At 45.2% G+C, this 18,265-nt stretch overlaps 2 protein-coding genes across 3 annotated transcripts in view; both read left to right on the top strand.

Annotated features, from left to right (window-relative positions):
* The first annotated feature begins 277 nt into the window (after positions 1-277).
* On the top strand, positions 278-1,845 carry LOC123485178 (rhophilin-2-like). The gene is made up of 2 exons (XM_045216078.1): positions 278-599; positions 1,279-1,845. Exons 1-2 carry the CDS (start codon positions 420-422, stop codon positions 1,537-1,539), a joined length of 441 nt encoding a protein of 146 aa, XP_045072013.1. The 5' UTR covers positions 278-419; the 3' UTR covers positions 1,540-1,845.
* Positions 1,846-10,457: 8,612 nt separating this feature from the next.
* The window catches only part of cep89 (centrosomal protein 89), a 266,004-nt gene continuing 258,196 nt past the window's right edge, over positions 10,458-18,265 (top strand). For both annotated transcript variants that reach the window (XM_045216077.1, XM_045216076.1), the window contains exon 1: positions 10,458-10,706. In XM_045216077.1, coding sequence (XP_045072012.1) covers positions 10,665-10,706 — 42 coding nt within the window. In that variant the 5' untranslated portion in view covers positions 10,458-10,664. The remainder of the gene's footprint in view (positions 10,707-18,265) is intronic.

Raw genomic sequence — 18,265 nt, 5'->3', positions numbered from 1 at the left:
GAAATCAACCATTTTCAGGCCCAGGGACATGTACTAGTCTGTGGCGACCTAAATGCCAGAACGGGACAAGAAAAGGGCAACCAGTGAAGAACAAACACCATTGGAAATACAACCCATGTTTATTTATTTTCCCTTTTGTACATGCACATAATATGACATTTGAAATGTCTTTATTCTTTTGGAACTTCTGAGTGTAATGTTTACTGTTAATATTTAATGTTTATTTCACTTTTGTTTACTATCAACTTCACTTGCTTCGGCAATGTTAACACACGTTTCCCATGCCAATAAAGCCCTTTGAATTGAATTGAGAGAGATGCCTATATAGGGTACCATTTCAGACAGCCAGTGCTATTTCTGAGACTGTCCCCCCCTTGTGAAAAACCCATCCTCCTTCCTCCAGTTGTTAAAAATACTAAATGTTGTTATCTCTCTGTTACCAGGCCGACGGGCTGAAAGAGGGGGACTACATTGTTGCCGTGGGAGACACTGACTGTAAGTGGATGGGAGTGAGCGAGGTGATGCGGCTGCTGAAGGATGTGGACGAGAACGGGATTGACATTCGCGTTGTTAGCTTGATGGACAGCGGCCTGCCCATGGTAAGGTCCGCCCTCTGGCTCTGATTGGCTCCTGAGGAAGCCTGGAAGGTCCTTATTGGCTCCTTTCTGTTTTCTCAGTTGTGACTGACAGGCGATGGCAGATAAATTGCGTTATGCATGAAGTTGTTATCGGTGCTGTCAAACTCTCAGCTTTCAATGAGGAGGAGTTCCTCTCTTTCTCAGCTTGGTGATTATACAGAAGTTGCAGTTTCCCACGAGAAAGTGCTCTTTCTTTCATTTAGTCAAATGGATAACTACTGCATGAAGCATTTATATTATGTGACAATACCCTGATTTAAAAAAGTTCCACTCATTTAAGTAGAAATTAGAAATGTTTAGTATTTACCTGTAGTAATATCCTTTCCCTCCCTCCCCTTCTCCCTCCCTCCCTCCCCTTCTCTCATCTCCCTCCCTCCCTCCCTCCCTCCCTCCCCTTCTCTCTCTCTCCCTCCCCTTCTCTCATCTCCCTCCCTCCCCCTCTCTCATCTCCCTCCCTCCCCCTCTCTCATCTCCTTCCCTCCCCCTCTCTCATCTCCCCCTCTCTCCCTCATCTCTCTCCCTCCCTCCCTTCTCTCCCGCTCTCATCTCTCTTTCTCTCTCTCTCCCCCCTTCTCTCCCGCTCTCATCTCTCTTTCTCTCTCTCTCCCCCTTCTCTCTCTCTCTCCCTTCCTCCCCTCAGCCCACCAAGAGTGCCACCTACTGCGGAGGCATCCCTAAGACCTACTCCATGATCTGCCTGGCCTTTGACGACGACAAGAACCCCAAGGGCCGCAAGGTGTCCAAGAAGGGCTCCTTCCTCTCCTGGGGCCTGAAGAGCCACCTGAAGAGCTCCAGCACCCTCAGCCTCCCCACGGCAGACTACTCTGGCTCACTGCCTTGGAACAAACCCTGCCCCACCTTCCCTTCCTCCAGCTCCTACAACGACTCAGCTCTCTACTAGGGAAGGACCTGAAACGCACACTGCGCTCTACTGGGTTCAGAGAATACTGTGTTAGGAGTCCCAAATGGCACCCTATTCCTTATATAGTGCACTACTTTGGGAGCTCTACGGGCTTTGGGTCTAAAGTAGTGCACTATATTGGGAATAGGGTGCCTTTTTGGGACACGTCCCATAGCATTGTGGCGCAGCCTGAGAACCCCAACAGATGTGTTGCAGTAAAGGCACAGGTTTGCACAGTCATAGCCCCCAGTCATAGCCCCCAGTCATAGCCCCCAGTCATAGCCCCCAGTCATAGCCCCCAGTCATAGCCCCCAGTCATAGCCCCCAGTCATAGCCCCCAGTCATAGCCCCCAGTCATAGCCCCCCAGTCATAGCCCCCCAGTCACAGCCCCCCAGTCACAGCCCCCAGTCATAGCCCCCAGTCATAGCCCCCAGTCATAGCCCCCAGTCATAGCCCCCAGTCATAGCCCCCAGTCATAGCCCCCAGTCATAGCCCCCAGTCATAGCCCCCAGTCATAGCCCCCAGTCATAGCCCCCTTGTGCTATTTAGGCTAAACATTAGAGTGGCGCTCTCTGTCGTTGCCCCTCAGGGTGGAACGTTGCTACGAGGAGGAGGAGAGGCTTCTGGGTGTTGCACAGTGGGACGGACTGGCTGACTGGTTTGGTCTAGCTATGTTACAGTGCAGTTAGCCACGCTAGTCCATATGTATCCCCTGTGTATGTACTTTTAAACCATACCTTTTTAAGCTGAAGGACTTTGTATAATGCCATGTATCAGCGATTGGCTGATTTGGCTGATTATCTGGATTAGCAATTGGCTGTTATCTGTGTAGGTGGATTTATTGACTAAACAAAACACATTTTAACTGGAAAACAAATGTATACAAAACAGGAACACCTGCTATTTCTATGACTTGGACTGACCAGGTGAATCCAGGTGAAAGCTGTGATCCACTTCAATCAGTGTAGATGAAGGGGGGGGGACAGGTTAAAGAAGGATTTTTAAGCCTTGAGATAATTGAGACATGGATTGTGTATGTTGTGCCATTCAGAGGGTGAATGGGCAAGACAAAATACTTAAGTGCCTTTGAACAGGGTATGGTAGTAGGTGCCAGGCGCACCGGTTTGTGTCAAGAACTGCAACGCTGCTGGGTTTTTCATACTCCACAGTTTCCCGTGTGTATCAAGAACGGTCCATCACCCAAAGGACATCCAGCCAACTTGACACAACTGTGGGAAGCATTGGAGTCAACATGGGCCAAGCATCCCTGTGGAACGCTTTCGACACCTTGTAGAGTCAATGCCCCGACGAATCGAGGCTGTTCTGAGGGCAAAAGGGGGCGGTGTAACTCAATATTAGGAAGGTGTTCCTAATGTTTGGTCTACTCAGTGGATACTACGTTGATATTCTAATGTAAAAAAAAGAAAAAGTAATGTTATACTATGTAGATATCCCACTATGTAAAAGGGTAGGTGAAGGATGTAATGCTTAAACCATGATGTGATACGTCTAGTCAGTCTGCGATAGACCAACACAATGCGCTGTAAGCTGCTGAAAATATATATATATATTTTTTTTATATTTGTTCTTGTTAAGACAATTACTGTCGATTTTTAAATGAAGGAATCTTGTGTGTGGTGGGGCTGTTCTGGTGTAGGCCTATGAAATCTCTGCATTTAGATTTGATTGGCATGTCAGGGGAGGGAGGGAGAGGAGAGGAGGGGGGGAGAGGGGGGCCTGAGTTGAGGGGCAAAGAGGACGGGAGGGAGAGGGGGTCTGAGGAGTGTTCTAACAAGCCTTTTAAATGAAACTCATCTCAGTGGAACGCTAACTTCCACCCCATCCATCCTCCTCCTCCTGTACTGCTGACTGGCAGCCATTTTATGACAACCTTTTCTGGTAGAGTGAGGAGCACTCTCCCTGACAGCGGACAGGCGAGGTTCTATCTCTGTGAATGTTTGTGTAATATTTGCTGTTTTAATAATGAAGGATATTTTGTATAAGGGAAGACTGGTTGTTTTATTCAGTGCCAGTGTATTGCTGATGCTAACATTTTAATATAATTGTATACAACAGGTTAATGTTAATATCGCTAAGCCTGGGTTCGATCAAAGGGAACAGTCCGTTTTGATTCCACCATCGTGATTCTACTGGTCTTTACTGGTCTTTACTGGTCTCTACTGGATTTAAACCTGTACATGTTGCTGACACTGCAGTGTTGCACTGTTTCATTATCTACAAAGTAGATTATTATACGTTTGATAATCAAATTATTGATGTAATAAAAACAAAAATAAAGATCTGAATGTCTGCATGTGCACATTGTAAGCTTTTGTGGATGGTAAAGCGTCTGTGGATGGTAAAGTTGTTTAGTCTGTATGTTGGCTGTTGCAAAGTAATGTATTTTCTGAGATCATTGTCTTCAAAAGGTGTATGTAAAAAAAAAAAAAAGTGTATTTTTTACTGCGTTTCATCTTCTTTCGTGGTCCTCTGTAGCTCAGCTGGTAGAGCACGGCGCTTATAACGGCAAGGTAGTGGGTTCGATCCCCGGGACCACCCATACACAAAAAAAAAAATGTATGCACGCATGACTGTAAGTCGCTTTGGATAAATGCGTCTGCTAAATGGCATATTATTATTATTATTATTATTATTATTATTATAAATGCCACCCATGGCTTCCTGAATGTTTTCCAGAGCAGCATGTTGAAAGCAGGTCAGAGGTACTCTGGGTTTAGTTGGACCGTAACACACCTGTTGCACCGAGGACAGTCACAATCCTTTTCTATTGCCGGGGCTCGTCTTTACTGACGTCAATTGTGGCTAAATAGTTGCTGTACAGTTTATAATGCTTGTATAACCAGTACAACAACTACCAACTATTGCCTCGCTCGTACAGTTTATAACGTATTGCTACAGTGTCCTGCTCAGTTGTGTTTTAAATATGAAGTGCCATTTTATTATGAAGGAAAAATGAAATGAAGGGCACATTGACTTCATGTTGTGTATGAATTGATATGATTTGAGTTGTTACATTTATTATAAAGTATTAATCCTGTTCTCTGTTGGGAAGCATATACTGCATGATTATTATAAAGTATTAATCCTGTTCTCTGTTGGGAAGCATATACTGCATATATCTACACAGTCCTCATGTTCTTCTACATGAGCCACATCCCAAATGGCACCCTATTCCCTATAGTGAGCCCATAGAGCGCGCTGGTCAAAAGTAGTTCACTATAGAGGGGATAGGATGCCATTTTGGACGTACTCCTGTTGGTTTCCAAGGCTTCACTCTGTACCTACTTCCTTACTGCACAATACAGTAGCTGTGGTGACAATGTCTGGCTGTTGATCAATGTGCTATCATTATGTTATCATCATGATTTATGTCTCTGTAAACTTGAACCTCAATAAACTATGGGAATAAACTGAACAGGTGAAGCATCTTTCTGCCTTCCATAGGGGGAGATTACACCCATACTGGAGTGAGTTTGAGCAAAGTGTTATACATTTATAAAGACAAATCACTATTATAAAACTGGTTGTTTGGATCCTGAATGCTGATTGGATGAGCAGACACGCCTTTGCCTGCTAACAGGTCCTTCTGAAAAATCACTGAGCCTCCATAAAAGGCGCCGTGCAGCATTTACGGTGATATGGCCTCTGCAGAAATCAGGGCTTCGCCGAACGACGCAGAGCTGTTGTGAAGGAAGTGAGTTTGTGTTTATACAGGACCTCCCGCCCTCACCTACCGTCAACCAATCATATCAATGCGGAGCTATATGAAGCCGTTCGCATTGTTACAAATGTTGAGCTCAATTTGGCCTCTGCATGCTTTCGGAGGCTCCGCAATTGCGTCACACCATCAATACAGCGACTCTGACCACATTTTCGGATCAAGCATAAATTGCCTTTAAGAATATCACGTTCATGTTGCTGTCCGAATCATCTCTTGTATTTATCTCAACTCGCACGTGATTTCCCCTTTGCTTCCAGCCTAGCATTTAGATTGGTACAGCGGGGGTTAATATAAGCCTGGATTGGTACAGCGGGGGTTAATATAAGCCTGGTTTGGTACAGCGGGGGTTAATATAAGCCTGGTTTGGTACAGCGGGGGTTAATATAAGCCTCGCTGTCTGCCGGAAACAATATTTCACTTTTACATTTCAATCTCTGTAGTACCACAGTGAACAATGCCCAGACAAGGAGCATTTTTTTTTGATCCAGTTGACATCATGTATCAATGTCATTATCATGGACATATCCAAGTAAATGCCAATAGAAAAATGCAGCAAGAAGATATCCCTATTTGGTAAAAGACCAAGTCCATATTATGGCAAGAAGTCTCCTGAGTGGCGCAGTGGTCTAAGGCACTGCATCGCAGTGCTAACTGTGCCACTAGAGATCCTGGTTCGAATCCAGGCTCTGTCGCAGCCGGCCGCGACCGGGAGACTCATGGGCGGCGCACAATTGTCCCAGCGTCGTCCAGGGTAGGGGAGGGAATGGCCGGCAGGGATGTAGCTCAGTTGATAGAGCATGGCGTTTGCAACGCCAGGGTTGTGGGTTCGATTCCCACGGGGGGGCCAGTATTAAAAAATATATATATGTATTCACTAACTGTAAGTCGCTCTGGATAAGAGCGTCTGCTAAATGACGTAAATGTAAAAAAAATGTAAATGTAAGAACAGCTCAAATAAGTAAAGAGAAACAACAAACTTTAAGACATGAAGGTCAGTCAATACGGAAAATGTGTGCAGTCGCAAAAACCATCAAGCGCTATGATAAAACTGGCTCTCATGAGGACCGCCACAGGAATGGAAGACCCAGAGTTACATCTGCTGCAGAGGATGAGTTCATTAGAGTTACCAGCCTCAGAAATTGCAGCCCAAATAACTGCTTCACAGAGTTCAAATAACAGACACATCTCAACATCAACTGTTCAGAGGAGACTGTGTGAATCAGGCCTTCATGGTCGAATTGCTGCAAAGAAACCACTACTAAATGACACCAATAAGAAGAAGAGACTTGCTTGGGCCAAGAAACACGAGCAATGGACATTAGACCGGTGGAAATTTGTCCTTTGGTCTGGAGAATTTTTGATTTTTGGTTCCAACCGCCGTGGCTTTGTGAGACGCGGTGTGGGTGAACGGATGATCTCCGCATGTGTATTTCCCACCGTAAAGCATGGAGGAGAAGGTGTTATGGTGTGGGGGTGCTTTGCTGGTGACACTGTCTGTGATTTATTTAGAATTCAAGGCACACTTAACCAGCATGGCTACCACAGCATTCTGCAGCGATACGCCATCCCATCTGTTTTGGGCTTAGTGGGACTATCATTTGTTTTTCAACAGGACAATGACCCAACACATCTCCAGGCTGTGTAAGGGCTATTTTACCAAGAAGGAGAGTGATGGAGTGCTGCATCAGATGACCTGGCCTCCACAATCCCCCGACCTCAACCAAATTGATATGGTTTGGGATGAGTCGGACGGCAGAGTGAAGGAAAAGCAGCCAGCAAGTGCTCAACATATGTGGGAACTCCTTCAAGACTGTTGGAAAAGCATTCCAGGTGAAGCAAGTTGAGAGAATGCCAATAGTGTGCAAAGCTGTCATCAAGGCAAAGGGTGGCTATTTGAAGAATCTCAAATCTCAAATATATTTTAATTTGTTTAACACTTTTTTGGTTACTACAATGTAGAAAATAGTAAAAAATAAAGAAAACCCCTGGAATGAGTAGGTGTGTCCAAACTTTTGACTGGTACTGTACATTCCATGTTTATTGCAGTGGTGGGAAAAGTACCCAGTTGTCATACTTGAGTAAAAGTAAAGATACCTTAATAGAAAATGACTCAAGTAAAAAATAAAATACTACGTGAAGTAAAAAATACTACTTGGATAAAAGTCTAAAAGTATTTGGTTTAAAATATACTAAGTAAATGTAATTGCAAAAATATACTGTACTTAATATACTTTCCCCCTTCTGATAACCAGGTGGCGAATCGCATCTCTGCATGTCTGGCAGACATATCAGTATGGATGACGGATCACCACCTCAAGCTGAACCCTGGCAAGACGGAGCTGCTCTTCCTCCCGGGGAAGGACTGCCCGTTCCATGATCTCGCCATCACGGTTGACAACTCCGTTGTGTCCTCCTCCCAGAGTGCGAAGAGCCTTGGCGTGACCCTGGACAACACCCTGTCGTTCTCCGCTAACATCAAGGCGGTGACCCGATCCTGCAGGTTCATGCTCTACAACATTCGGAGAGTACGACCCTGCCTTACACAGGAAGCGGCACAGGTCCTAATCCAGGCACTTGTCATCTCCCGTCTGGATTACTGCAACTCGCTGTTGGCTGGGCTCCCTGCCTGTGCCATTAAACCCCTACAACTCATCCAGAATGCCGCAGCCCGTCTGGTGTTCAACCTTCCCAAGTTCTCTCACGTCACCCCGCTCCTCCGCACACTCCACTGGCTTCCAGTTGAAGCTCGCATCTGTTACAAGACCATGGTGCTTGCCTATGGAACTGTGAGGGGATCGGCACCTCTGTACCTTCAGGCTCTGATCAGTCCCTACACCCAAACGAGGGCATTGCGTTCATCCACCTCTGGCCTGCTGGCTCCCCTTCCTCTGCGGAAGCATAGTTCCCGCTCAGCCCAGTCAAAACTGTTCGCTGCTCTGGCACCCCAATGGTGGAACAAGCTCCCTCACGACGCCAGGACAGCGGAGTCACTCACCACCTTCCGGAGACATTTGAAACCCCACCTCTTTAAGGAATACCTGGGATAGGATAAAGTAATCCTTCTACCCCCCCAGCCCCCCCCCCACAAAAAAAATGAAAAAATAAAATAAAATAAAAAATGACAAAAAAAAATAATATATATATTGTAAAGTGGTTAACCCACTGGCTATAGGGTGAATGCACCAATTTGTAAGTCGCTCTGGATAAGAGCGTCTGCTAAATGACGTAAATGTAAATGTTAAGTATCAAAAGTAAAAGTATAAATTATTTCAAATTCCTTATCTTAAGCAAACCAGATGGCACAATTGTCTTTTTTAAATATTTTTATTTACTGATAGCCAGGGGCACACTCCAACACTCAGACATAATTTACAAAGGAAGCATGTGAGTCCTCCAGATCAGAGGCAGTAGGGATGACCTTGATAAGTGTGTGAATTGGACACATTTCCAGTCCGGCTAAGCATTCAAAATGTAATTCTACTTTATTATTTATATTTTTACAACTTTATTTTACTTCACTACATTCCTAAACAAATGTACTTTTTAATCCATACATTTTCCCTGACACCCAATTTGTTTAGTAATGTAGTGAAGTAAAATCAAGTTGTCCAAAATATAAATAAAGTACAGATACCCCAAAACCACTACTTAAATAGTTATTTACAGTATTTTTACTTAAGTACTTTATGCCACTGGTTTATTGGATATTGATATTTCATGCATAATGGGAAAAGTTAAACCCTAGCCGAATACACTGTCTGTAAGTCACTCTGGACATGAGCATCTGCTAAAGGACCAAAATGTAAATGTATTTTATTACAAACATTTGTCTACTTAAAAATCTATCTGAACTTTTTGTCATTGATCCCCCCCATGCCAGTCTGGCCCCCATGGAAACTGTTGTTGAAACTGCAGCACAAATCCCTCTCTGTCTGTGTTGGTCTGGGAACGCCATGTGATCCCTCTCTGTCTGTGTTGGTCTGGGAACGCCATGTGATTGAGATTTAGCCCGTTGTGACTTTCCCTCTCAAGACTGAGACTGGTCTCCTGTACCTCCTGTTTCTGCCTGCCTGCCTGCCTGCCTGCCTGCCTGATCAACAACTACAGTGCACTTGCCAGCCCAACCTGAGAGAGACACTAGCTGATGTTGTTGACATGGGATAGACAGCTGAAAGACAAGTGACAACACTGTAAGCTGAAGCCAAACTCCAACTGAAATCCTGTGTAGGGTACTTTATAAAAGAAGCTCTGTCTTTATTTTATACTTTCAATAGCGTTGAGAAGAGAGGTGAAAACAAAGCTGTTTCCTCCATATGTATTTACAGTATACCTGTTTAGTATTACATATAGGCCTATTCACTACTGTAATTCACTGCCCATTTACCTTCCGCATACCCAGATTATATACGTTTTAAGGACTATAACATTTCCATGCCTTCTCACGTCTGTAGAATACTATAAGCATGAGAACGGTAGGCACTGGATAGCCTGGGGAGACTTAATGGGTTTTAAATTGCTCACAGATTCCACTTTCTGATGTTGTGGGTTGGATGGTTTGGCTGAGCTATTAAAGAGAGAAGGCTTCTGCAGGCCAGCCCTGATGTCAGAGTGGTTTGTGTGTGTGTGTGTGAGTGTGTGTGAGTGTGTGTGTGAGTGAGAGAGAGATGTGTGTGTGTGTGTGAGAGAGAGAGATGTGTGTGAGAGAGAGAGAGAGAGAGAGAGAGAGAGAGAGATGAATGAGGGGAAGTTAGTAGTGTATGAGTCTAACATTACGTTTGAGCTATAAGACCCTTCCAGTCTGCAGAAGGAAAATCACAGGAAGTAAGCATGAAATGAAAAAGTAGGATAGACATTCTTTATATAATTCAAAGCTGTTTCGACCAGTTAAATAAAAAAAATTAACTAGTGAGTGTGTGTGTGTGTGAGAGAGAGTGTGAGAGGGAGACAGAGAGAGACAGACAGACAGCCTATATTCCAGGTCCTTGTATGGTCAAACCAACGTGGTATGATAGCGCCATCTTCTGTTGTAAGACGTGCCGTGTGTGTGTCAAATGAGAAATTGTGCCAAAGATTTCAAACAGATAGCGTTGCTAAGAGGATTAAAGCTAAACGGTGAGTGGCTACTCGTTTTACTATAAGCCAATGAAATTAGCCGTTGTAGTGAGGTGCAAAGCGTCTGGATACGAGTCTGGTAGCCTGACTTCTGTAAAGTTATCTTGATGTTTATTGAATATGAAAAACGGATGAAAGCAGATTGTGAATATAAAAATTGTAGCTACTTACCTAGCTAGCTACTCGTTATTATTATAGTGCCTAAAAACAACAAACATCAAGAACGTCTTCCTCCAACCAAATCAACCATCAATTCGACAACAGGACAGGATGTCAAAATTTAGCTTCAGGAGAAGTGAAAAGAAAGCCTTTGTAAGTCAAGTTTTTCCCACTCTGACTCTCAGATAGCTATGCTTCTTACTAGACTGGTTAGCTAGCCAAGCAATTTGCCTTTCTGCTTTGCGGAAATTGCCTTAGTTAGCGCTTTTGCTAGCTAACGTAACTAGCTACTTCAGCTAACTAGCTACTGTTATTGGTTAGATAGCTAGCCACTTTGATGATCTGATTTGAGCCAGCTGCTAATGTTAGATGGAGCTGACGTCTCTAACCTGTGAACTTCAAGGTGATAGTTCAAGACTTATCCTTGAGATTTTGTCAAAAAACATTTAGACATTTTAAACCTTTTTGATATAATATGTATATAGCAAATGTATTTGATTGCTATAGGGGAGAGTGGGGTAAGTTGAGCCACCCTTGTTTCTAGGAAACCATCCACAAAATTCGTATTTTGACCAAATAGGCTATTTAGGAAGAGGTAATGTTTCATTGAGTATGTGAAGGAAGAAACCACACCGAGAAAGTGGTAAGCAAGTTAGGTCCAAAAAACGGATTTTCACCAACTCAAATGAATGTATAGATGTTTCACGATGCTTGTATCTAAACCAAAGTAGGTCATTTTAAGGGGGCGGCAGGTAGCTTAGTGGTTAAGAGCGTTGTGCCAGTAACCGAAAGGTTGCTGGTTCTAATCCCCGAGCCGACTACGTGAAAAATCTGTCGATGTGCCCTTGAGCAAGGCACTTAACCCTAATTGCTCCTGTAAGTCGCTCTGGATAAGAGCGTCTGCTAAATGACAAAAAAATAAATAAATAAATAAAAAATAAGATTGTTCTCTACATCAGTTGGGGTCTCTATATGCTTCAATATGAGGTTCTAAACCTAGCATGAAAGTTACACATTTCAAAGTCTATTCACCACTTGTACAGGATTCAACAGGTGTAGAACAGTACAGTGAAATTCTTACCTTGAGAGCTCTTTCCCAACAATGCAGTGATCAAAGTAATAATAATAATAGAAAATAAAATTAAGAATGAAAACCACACAAGAGAGTTAAAGAACACAAGAACGCAGGTATATACAGGTCAGTACCTTATTCAATGTGTAGGGGTACCGGAGTGGTTGTATATACAGGTCAGTGTCAGTACCTTATTCAATGTGCAGGGGTACTGGAGTGGTTGTATATACAGGTCAGTGTCAGTACCTTATTCAATGTGCAGGGGTACTGGAGTGGTTGTATATACAGGTCAGTGTCAGTACCTTATTCAATGTGCTGGGGTACTGGAGTGGTTGTATATACAGGTCAGTACCTTATTCAATGTGCAGGGTACTGGAGTGGTTGGATATACAGGTCAGTGTCAGTACCTTATTCAATGTGCAGGGGGTACTGGAGTGGTTGTATATACAGGTCAGTGTCAGTACCTTATTCAATGTGCAGGGGGTACTGGAGTGGTTGTATATACAGGTCAGTGTCAGTACCTTATTCAATGTGCAGGGGTACTGGAGTGGTTGAGGTGGGTTTTATACATACACATTTACTGGTAGTAGGATATACATGTAAACTGGGCTGAAAACTGACTGGTAGCAGGAATACATACTGAACAAAAATATAAATGCAACATGTAAAGTGTTGGTCCCATGTTTAATGAGCTGAAATGAAAGATCCCAGAAATGTTCCATACGCACTAAAAGCTTATTTCTCTCACATTTTGTGCACAAATCTGTTTACATCCCTGTAAGTGAGCAGTTCTCCTTTGCCAAGATAATCCATCCATCCATCCATGCTGATTAAACAGCATGCTCATTACACAGGTGCACCTTGTGCTGGGGACAATAAAAGGCCACTCTAAAATGTGCAGTTTTGTCACAACACAATGACACAGATGTATCAAGTTGAGGGAGCGTGCAACTGGCCTGCTGACTGCAGGAATGTCCACCAGAGCGGTTGCCAGAGAATTGAATGTTCATTTATATACCATAACGCTGTTTTAGAGAATTTTGCAGTATGTCCAACCGGCCTCACAACCACAGACCACATGTAACCACGCCACCCAGGACCTCCACTTGCAGGATACTCTGAGACCAGCCACCCGGACAGCTGATGAAACTGAGGGGTATTTCTGTCTGTAATAAAGGCCTTTTGTAGGGAAAAACTCATTCTGATTGGCTGGGCCTGGCTCCCCAGTGGCTGCGCCCCTGCCCAGTCATGTGACATCCATAGATTAGGGCCTAATTAATTTATTTCAATTGACTGATTTCCTTATATGAACTGTAACTCAGCAAAATCTTTTAAATTCTTGTATGTTGCATTTATATTTTGGTTCAGTATACAAATACTTACGGTAATACAGTGCCTTCGGAAAGTATTCAGACCCCTTGACTTTTTCCACATTTTGTTATGTAAAATAATAATAATCCTCCAATCTACACACAATACCCCACAATGATCAAGCGAAAACAGGTTTTTAGAAATTTTTGCAAATTTATAAAAAACAGAAATACCTTATTTACGTAAGTATTCAGACCCTTTGCTATGAGACTCGAAATTGAGCTCAGGTGCATCCTGTTTCCATTGATCATCCTTGAGATGTCTCTACAAATTGGTTGGACATGATTTGGAAAGGCACACACCTGTCTATATAAGGTCCCACAGTTAACATTGCATGTCAGAGCAAAAACCAAGCCATGAGGTCGAAGGAATTGTCGTTAGAGCTCTGAGACAGGATTGTGTCGAGGCACAGATCTGGGAAAGGGTACCAAAACATTTCTGCAGCATTGAAGGTCCCCAAGAACACAGTGGCCTCCATCATTCTTAAATGGAAGACGTTTGGAACCACCAAGACTCTTCCTAGAGCTGGCCTAACAGCCAAACGGAGCAATCGGGGGAGAAGGGCCTTGGGTCAGGGAGGTGACCAAGAACCCGATGGTCACTCTGACAGAGCACTAGAGTTCCTCTGTGAAGATAGGAGAACCTTCCAGAAGGATAACCATCTCTGCAGCACTCCACCAATCAGGCCTTTATGGTAGAGTGACCAGACGGAAGCCACTCCTCAGTAAAAGGCACATGACAGCCAGCTTGGGGTTTGCCAAAAGGCACCTAAAGACTCTCAGACCATGAGAAACAAGATTCTCTGGTTTGATGAAACCAAGATTGAACTCTTTGGTCTGAATGCCATGCGTCACGTCTGGAGGAAACCTGGCACCATCCCTACGGTGAAGCATGGTGGTGGCAGCATCATGCTGTGGGGATGATTTTCAGCGGCAGGGACTAGGAGACTAGTCAGGATCGAGGGAAAGATGAACGGAGCAAAGTGCAGAGAGATCCTTGATGAAAACCTGCTCAGGACTTCAGACTGGGGTGAAGGTTCACCTTCCAACAGGACAATGACCCTAAGCACACAGCCAAGACAACGCAGATGTGGCTTCGGGACAAGTCTCTGAATGTCCTTGAGTGGCCCAGCCAGAGCCCGGACTTGAACCCGATCTAACATCTCAGGAGAGACCTGAAAATATCTGTGCTGCAATGCTCCCCATCCAACCTGACAGAGCTTGAGAGGATCTGCAGAGAACAATGGAAGAAACTCCCCAAATACAGGTGTGCCAAGCTTGTAGCGTCATACCCAAGAAGACTCGAGGCTGTAATCGCTGCCAAAGGTGCTTCAACAAAGTACTGAGTAAAGGATCTGAATACTTATGTAAATGTGATATTTCTGTTATTTTTTATTTTTTATAAATTAGCAAACATTTCAAAAAACCTGTTTTTACTTTGTCATTATGGGGTATTGTGTGTAGAATGATGAAAAAAAACAATTTAATCAATTTTAGAACAAGGCTGTAATGTAACAAAATGTGGAATAAGTCAAGGTGTCTGAATACTTTCTGAAGGCACTGTATGTAAACAGGAGTAATGCTGACCAGTAGCAGGATAAATACTAATATATACATGTGAACAGAAGTAATGCTAACCAGTAGCAGGATAAATACTAATATATACATGTAAACAGAAGTAATGCTAACCAGTAGCAGGATAAATACTAATATATACATGTAAACAGGAGTAAAGCTGACCAGTAGCAGGATAAATACTAAAATATACATGTGAACAGGAGTAATGCTGACCAGTAGCAGGATAAATACTAATATATACATGTGAACAGGAGTAATGCTGACCAGTAGCAGGATAAATACTAATATATACATGTTGTGACGTCACGAGAGGCTACACAGCTTTCAGCGGGATTGCTCAAGTAGTGCAAGGAGACCAGGTTCAACCAAAACAAGGATTTTATTAAAGGTCTTGGGAAACTAACGAAAGTATAACACAATACTGTTCTCTGGTGGCTCTTAAGGGTTAACAGTTCAGGGATGTCTCTTCCACATCCAAAATCATAACTCTCCCTCGCTCAAATAACTTTTCCCCAGTCTTACTGTCTTCCACGTTGCAGCTAGTGGCCAACCCAGCAAAACGTCCTTCCAAATGTCCCACACGTATTTCCACAGGTGCATATATCCAAAGGTGAGTATTTCCCCAAAGGTAAGTATCTCCAAATCCTTATATTCCTCATGGAAGTGGACGTGCAGCACTCTTGTCCTCCAGAGAGCCCAGCTTGGAGACTGTGTCTCTTCCCTTCCCAAACCTTCAGCTCATCAGCTCCTCATTTGTTTCAGCTGCGTGGGAAGATTGGCCATAGAGGGGTGGAGTTCCCGACCATACCAGCAGATGGAGCCATAGCTGTCTGGGTTTGCAGCCACCTCAGGGGGATGTAACGTCCCTCCAGGACACAGCCTCTCGTGACATCACACATCCCCCTCCTCGGGACCGACGTCCTCGTCGGGGTAAAGGCAGCGAAGAAGGCATCACGCCGGGAGAGGGCGTCCGCATTGCCGTGGTGCTTGCCAGCCTGCTCTCTCTTCAACTCCTCCACCTCTAGGACCAGGGACTCAGCCTCCTGTTGTCTCTCCTTGAGTTTCTTACTGAACGCATCAGCCTTGGTTTTAGCAGAGTTTAGCTTCTGTTGAGCAGCTTTCAGTTCCTTCTCTCTCTCTGCCTCCGCATTCTTCATCTTGTTCTCCAACACCTTGTACTTCTCCTCTGCCTTCTTCTGGACCTCCTTACTACTGCGCAGGGTCTCCTCACACTCCTCGATGGTCCTGCGCAGCCTCTCCAGCTCCTCCTGTTGCTTATGGAAGGAGCTCTGTTGGAGTTTAGCCTGGAGGATATCTAACTCTTCTGTCTTCATGTCTAACTGTTGCTTTAACAAACGATACCTCTCAGCGGTCCCCCTCAGACCAGACAGTTCTTTGTCCAGATTCTGTAGCTCCGTCTCTGTGTCGGTCTGGGCACCTGCCATCCCTATCAGAGCCCGGGCGGGAGTGAGTAACTCGGAGGATTGCACCGGAGCCTTCCCAGGATGAGTCTTGCCTCTCCGGTTCCGAGGTACTCGGGTTATCCTCTCCTGAGACTCTCTCCAGAGTGGGTAAAAGGCTGGGCAGTCTCGTCCAATTAGGACAGGGACGGGGAGGGAATCAACCACCCCCGCCGTCGTGTGTATGGTTCCCCGTGTGCTGGTCATTGTAAGTTCAGTAATGGGGTATTCTCTGGTGTCCCCATGGACACAGGAAACTGGGAGGACTTTCCCTGGGGTCAGACACGTTGGGCCCACCAAATCCTTACGCACCAGGGTGGCCCGGCTACCAGAATCCAGTAAGGCCTCCACATCATGGTGATTCACAGTTACCGGGCAGGTGGGGGGTCGATCTGGGCCGCCATCTACGACTCCCAAGAGCGAGGCAAAACGGTGTGTGGGTGCTGAGCTGGAGGACTCCGCAGTGGGCATAGGTTCATCGGCTGGTTTCCCACACTGCCAGGAGATATGTCCCATCTCCCCACACCGGTAACACTGTCGAGTTTCCCCCTCCTGGTGTACTCTTCTTGGACCCGCCTGGTTTCTGGCTCCCCCTGGAGCCGGGATAAGTCCTGACGTGGCTGGGTTCGAGACCTTGGGGTCCTTTGGACGGGTTCTTTTCATTTGTGGTGGGGCCGCACTCCTGGGGTCTTTTCGGGAAGCATTCAGCATCTCCGCTGTGGCCTGGTACTTTTCCACAGCTTCCACGGTCAGATCAGCCGTGGTCAAGGCCTGTTGACTGATGAACCGTTTTGCCTCATAAGGCAGGGCGCGTAGGTAACGATCCACCACAACGGCCTCCACCACCGCCGCTGCTGTATTCCTCTGCGGATCCAGCCATTTCCTTGCGATTCGGACAAGTTCATGCATCTGCGCCCGAGGAGGTTGGTCTGGTTGGAAGGTCCAACTGTGAAAGCGCTGGGCCATACCAAACTTTGTGAGTCCATATCTGCTGAGGATCTCAGACTTCAGGGCATCATAGTCAGTAACCTGGTCAGGGCCCAGGTCCCGGACAGCATTCAGCGATTCCCCGGTTAGAAAGGGGGCTAACAGACCAACCCACTGTTGCTTGGGCCAGGCTTCCCTAGTGGCCGTGGCCTCAAATGCATGCAGGTATGCCTCAATGTCATCGGTAGCTCCCATCTTAGATATAAAGTCACTTGCCTTTATTGGGCGGGTATTTTGGACCACCCTCTGTCTCTGCAACTGCAATTCCTCTGCCTTCAGAAGGTTGGCTTTCTTTTGCTCCTCCAAGAGAGCCACGTTTGCTTGCATCTGGGCTTGCTGGCCAGCAACAAGGGCTTTCAATATGTCCTCCATTTCAGTCGGCGGGGAGCCTACGGCCAACTTGGAAAACTGGGTGATCAAACCTTCGGTATCCTCCTCTGACATGCACTATTAACGCTTGAGCGTGCCTGTATTCTCCACCATCTGTGACGTCACGAGAGGCTACACAGCTTTCAGCGGGATTGCTCAAGTAGTGCAAGGAGACCAGGTTCAACCAAAACAAGGATTTTATTAAAGGTCTTGGGAAACTAACGAAAGTATAACACAATACTGTTCTCTGGTGGCTCTTAAGGGTTAACAGTTCAGGGATGTCTCTTCCACATCCAAAATCATAACTCTCCCTCGCTCAAATAACTTTTCCCCAGTCTTACTGTCTTCCACGTTGCAGCTAGTGGCCAACCCAGCAAAACGTCCTTCCAAATGTCCCACACGTATTTCCACAGGTGCATATATCCAAAGGTGAGTATTTCCCCAAAGGTAAGTATCTCCAAATCCTTATATTCCTCATGGAAGTGGACGTGCAGCACTCTTGTCCTCCAGAGAGCCCAGCTTGGAGACTGTGTCTCTTCCCTTCCCAAACCTTCAGCTCATCAGCTCCTCATTTGTTTCAGCTGCGTGGGAAGATTGGCCATAGAGGGGTGGAGTTCCCGACCATACCAGCAGATGGAGCCATAGCTGTCTGGGTTTGCAGCCACCTCAGGGGGATGTAACGTCCCTCCAGGACACAGCCTCTCGTGACATCACAATGTGAACAGGAGTAATGCTGACCAGTAGCAGGATAAATACTAATATATACATGTAAACAGGAGTAATACTGACCAGTAGCAGGATAAATACTAATATATACATGTAAACAGGAGTAATGCTGACCAGTAGCAGGATAAATACTAATATATATACATGTAA

Source organism: Coregonus clupeaformis, unplaced genomic scaffold (genome assembly GCF_020615455.1).
Source record: "Coregonus clupeaformis isolate EN_2021a unplaced genomic scaffold, ASM2061545v1 scaf0599, whole genome shotgun sequence".
Taxonomy (NCBI): domain Eukaryota; kingdom Metazoa; phylum Chordata; class Actinopteri; order Salmoniformes; family Salmonidae; genus Coregonus; species Coregonus clupeaformis.
Note: the sequence above shows the minus strand (reverse complement) of the source record. Positions and strands in the feature narration are given on the sequence as shown.

Bases quoted from the DNA above. Each gene is read 5' to 3' on its own strand.
- LOC123485178 (XM_045216078.1), top strand. From the start codon at position 420: ATGTTGTTATCTCTCTGTTACCAGGCCGACGGGCTGAAAGAGGGGGAC. The intron at 600-1,278 runs GTAAGGTCCGCC...TCCTCCCCTCAG, and splicing joins TGGACAGCGGCCTGCCCATG to CCCACCAAGAGTGCCACCTA.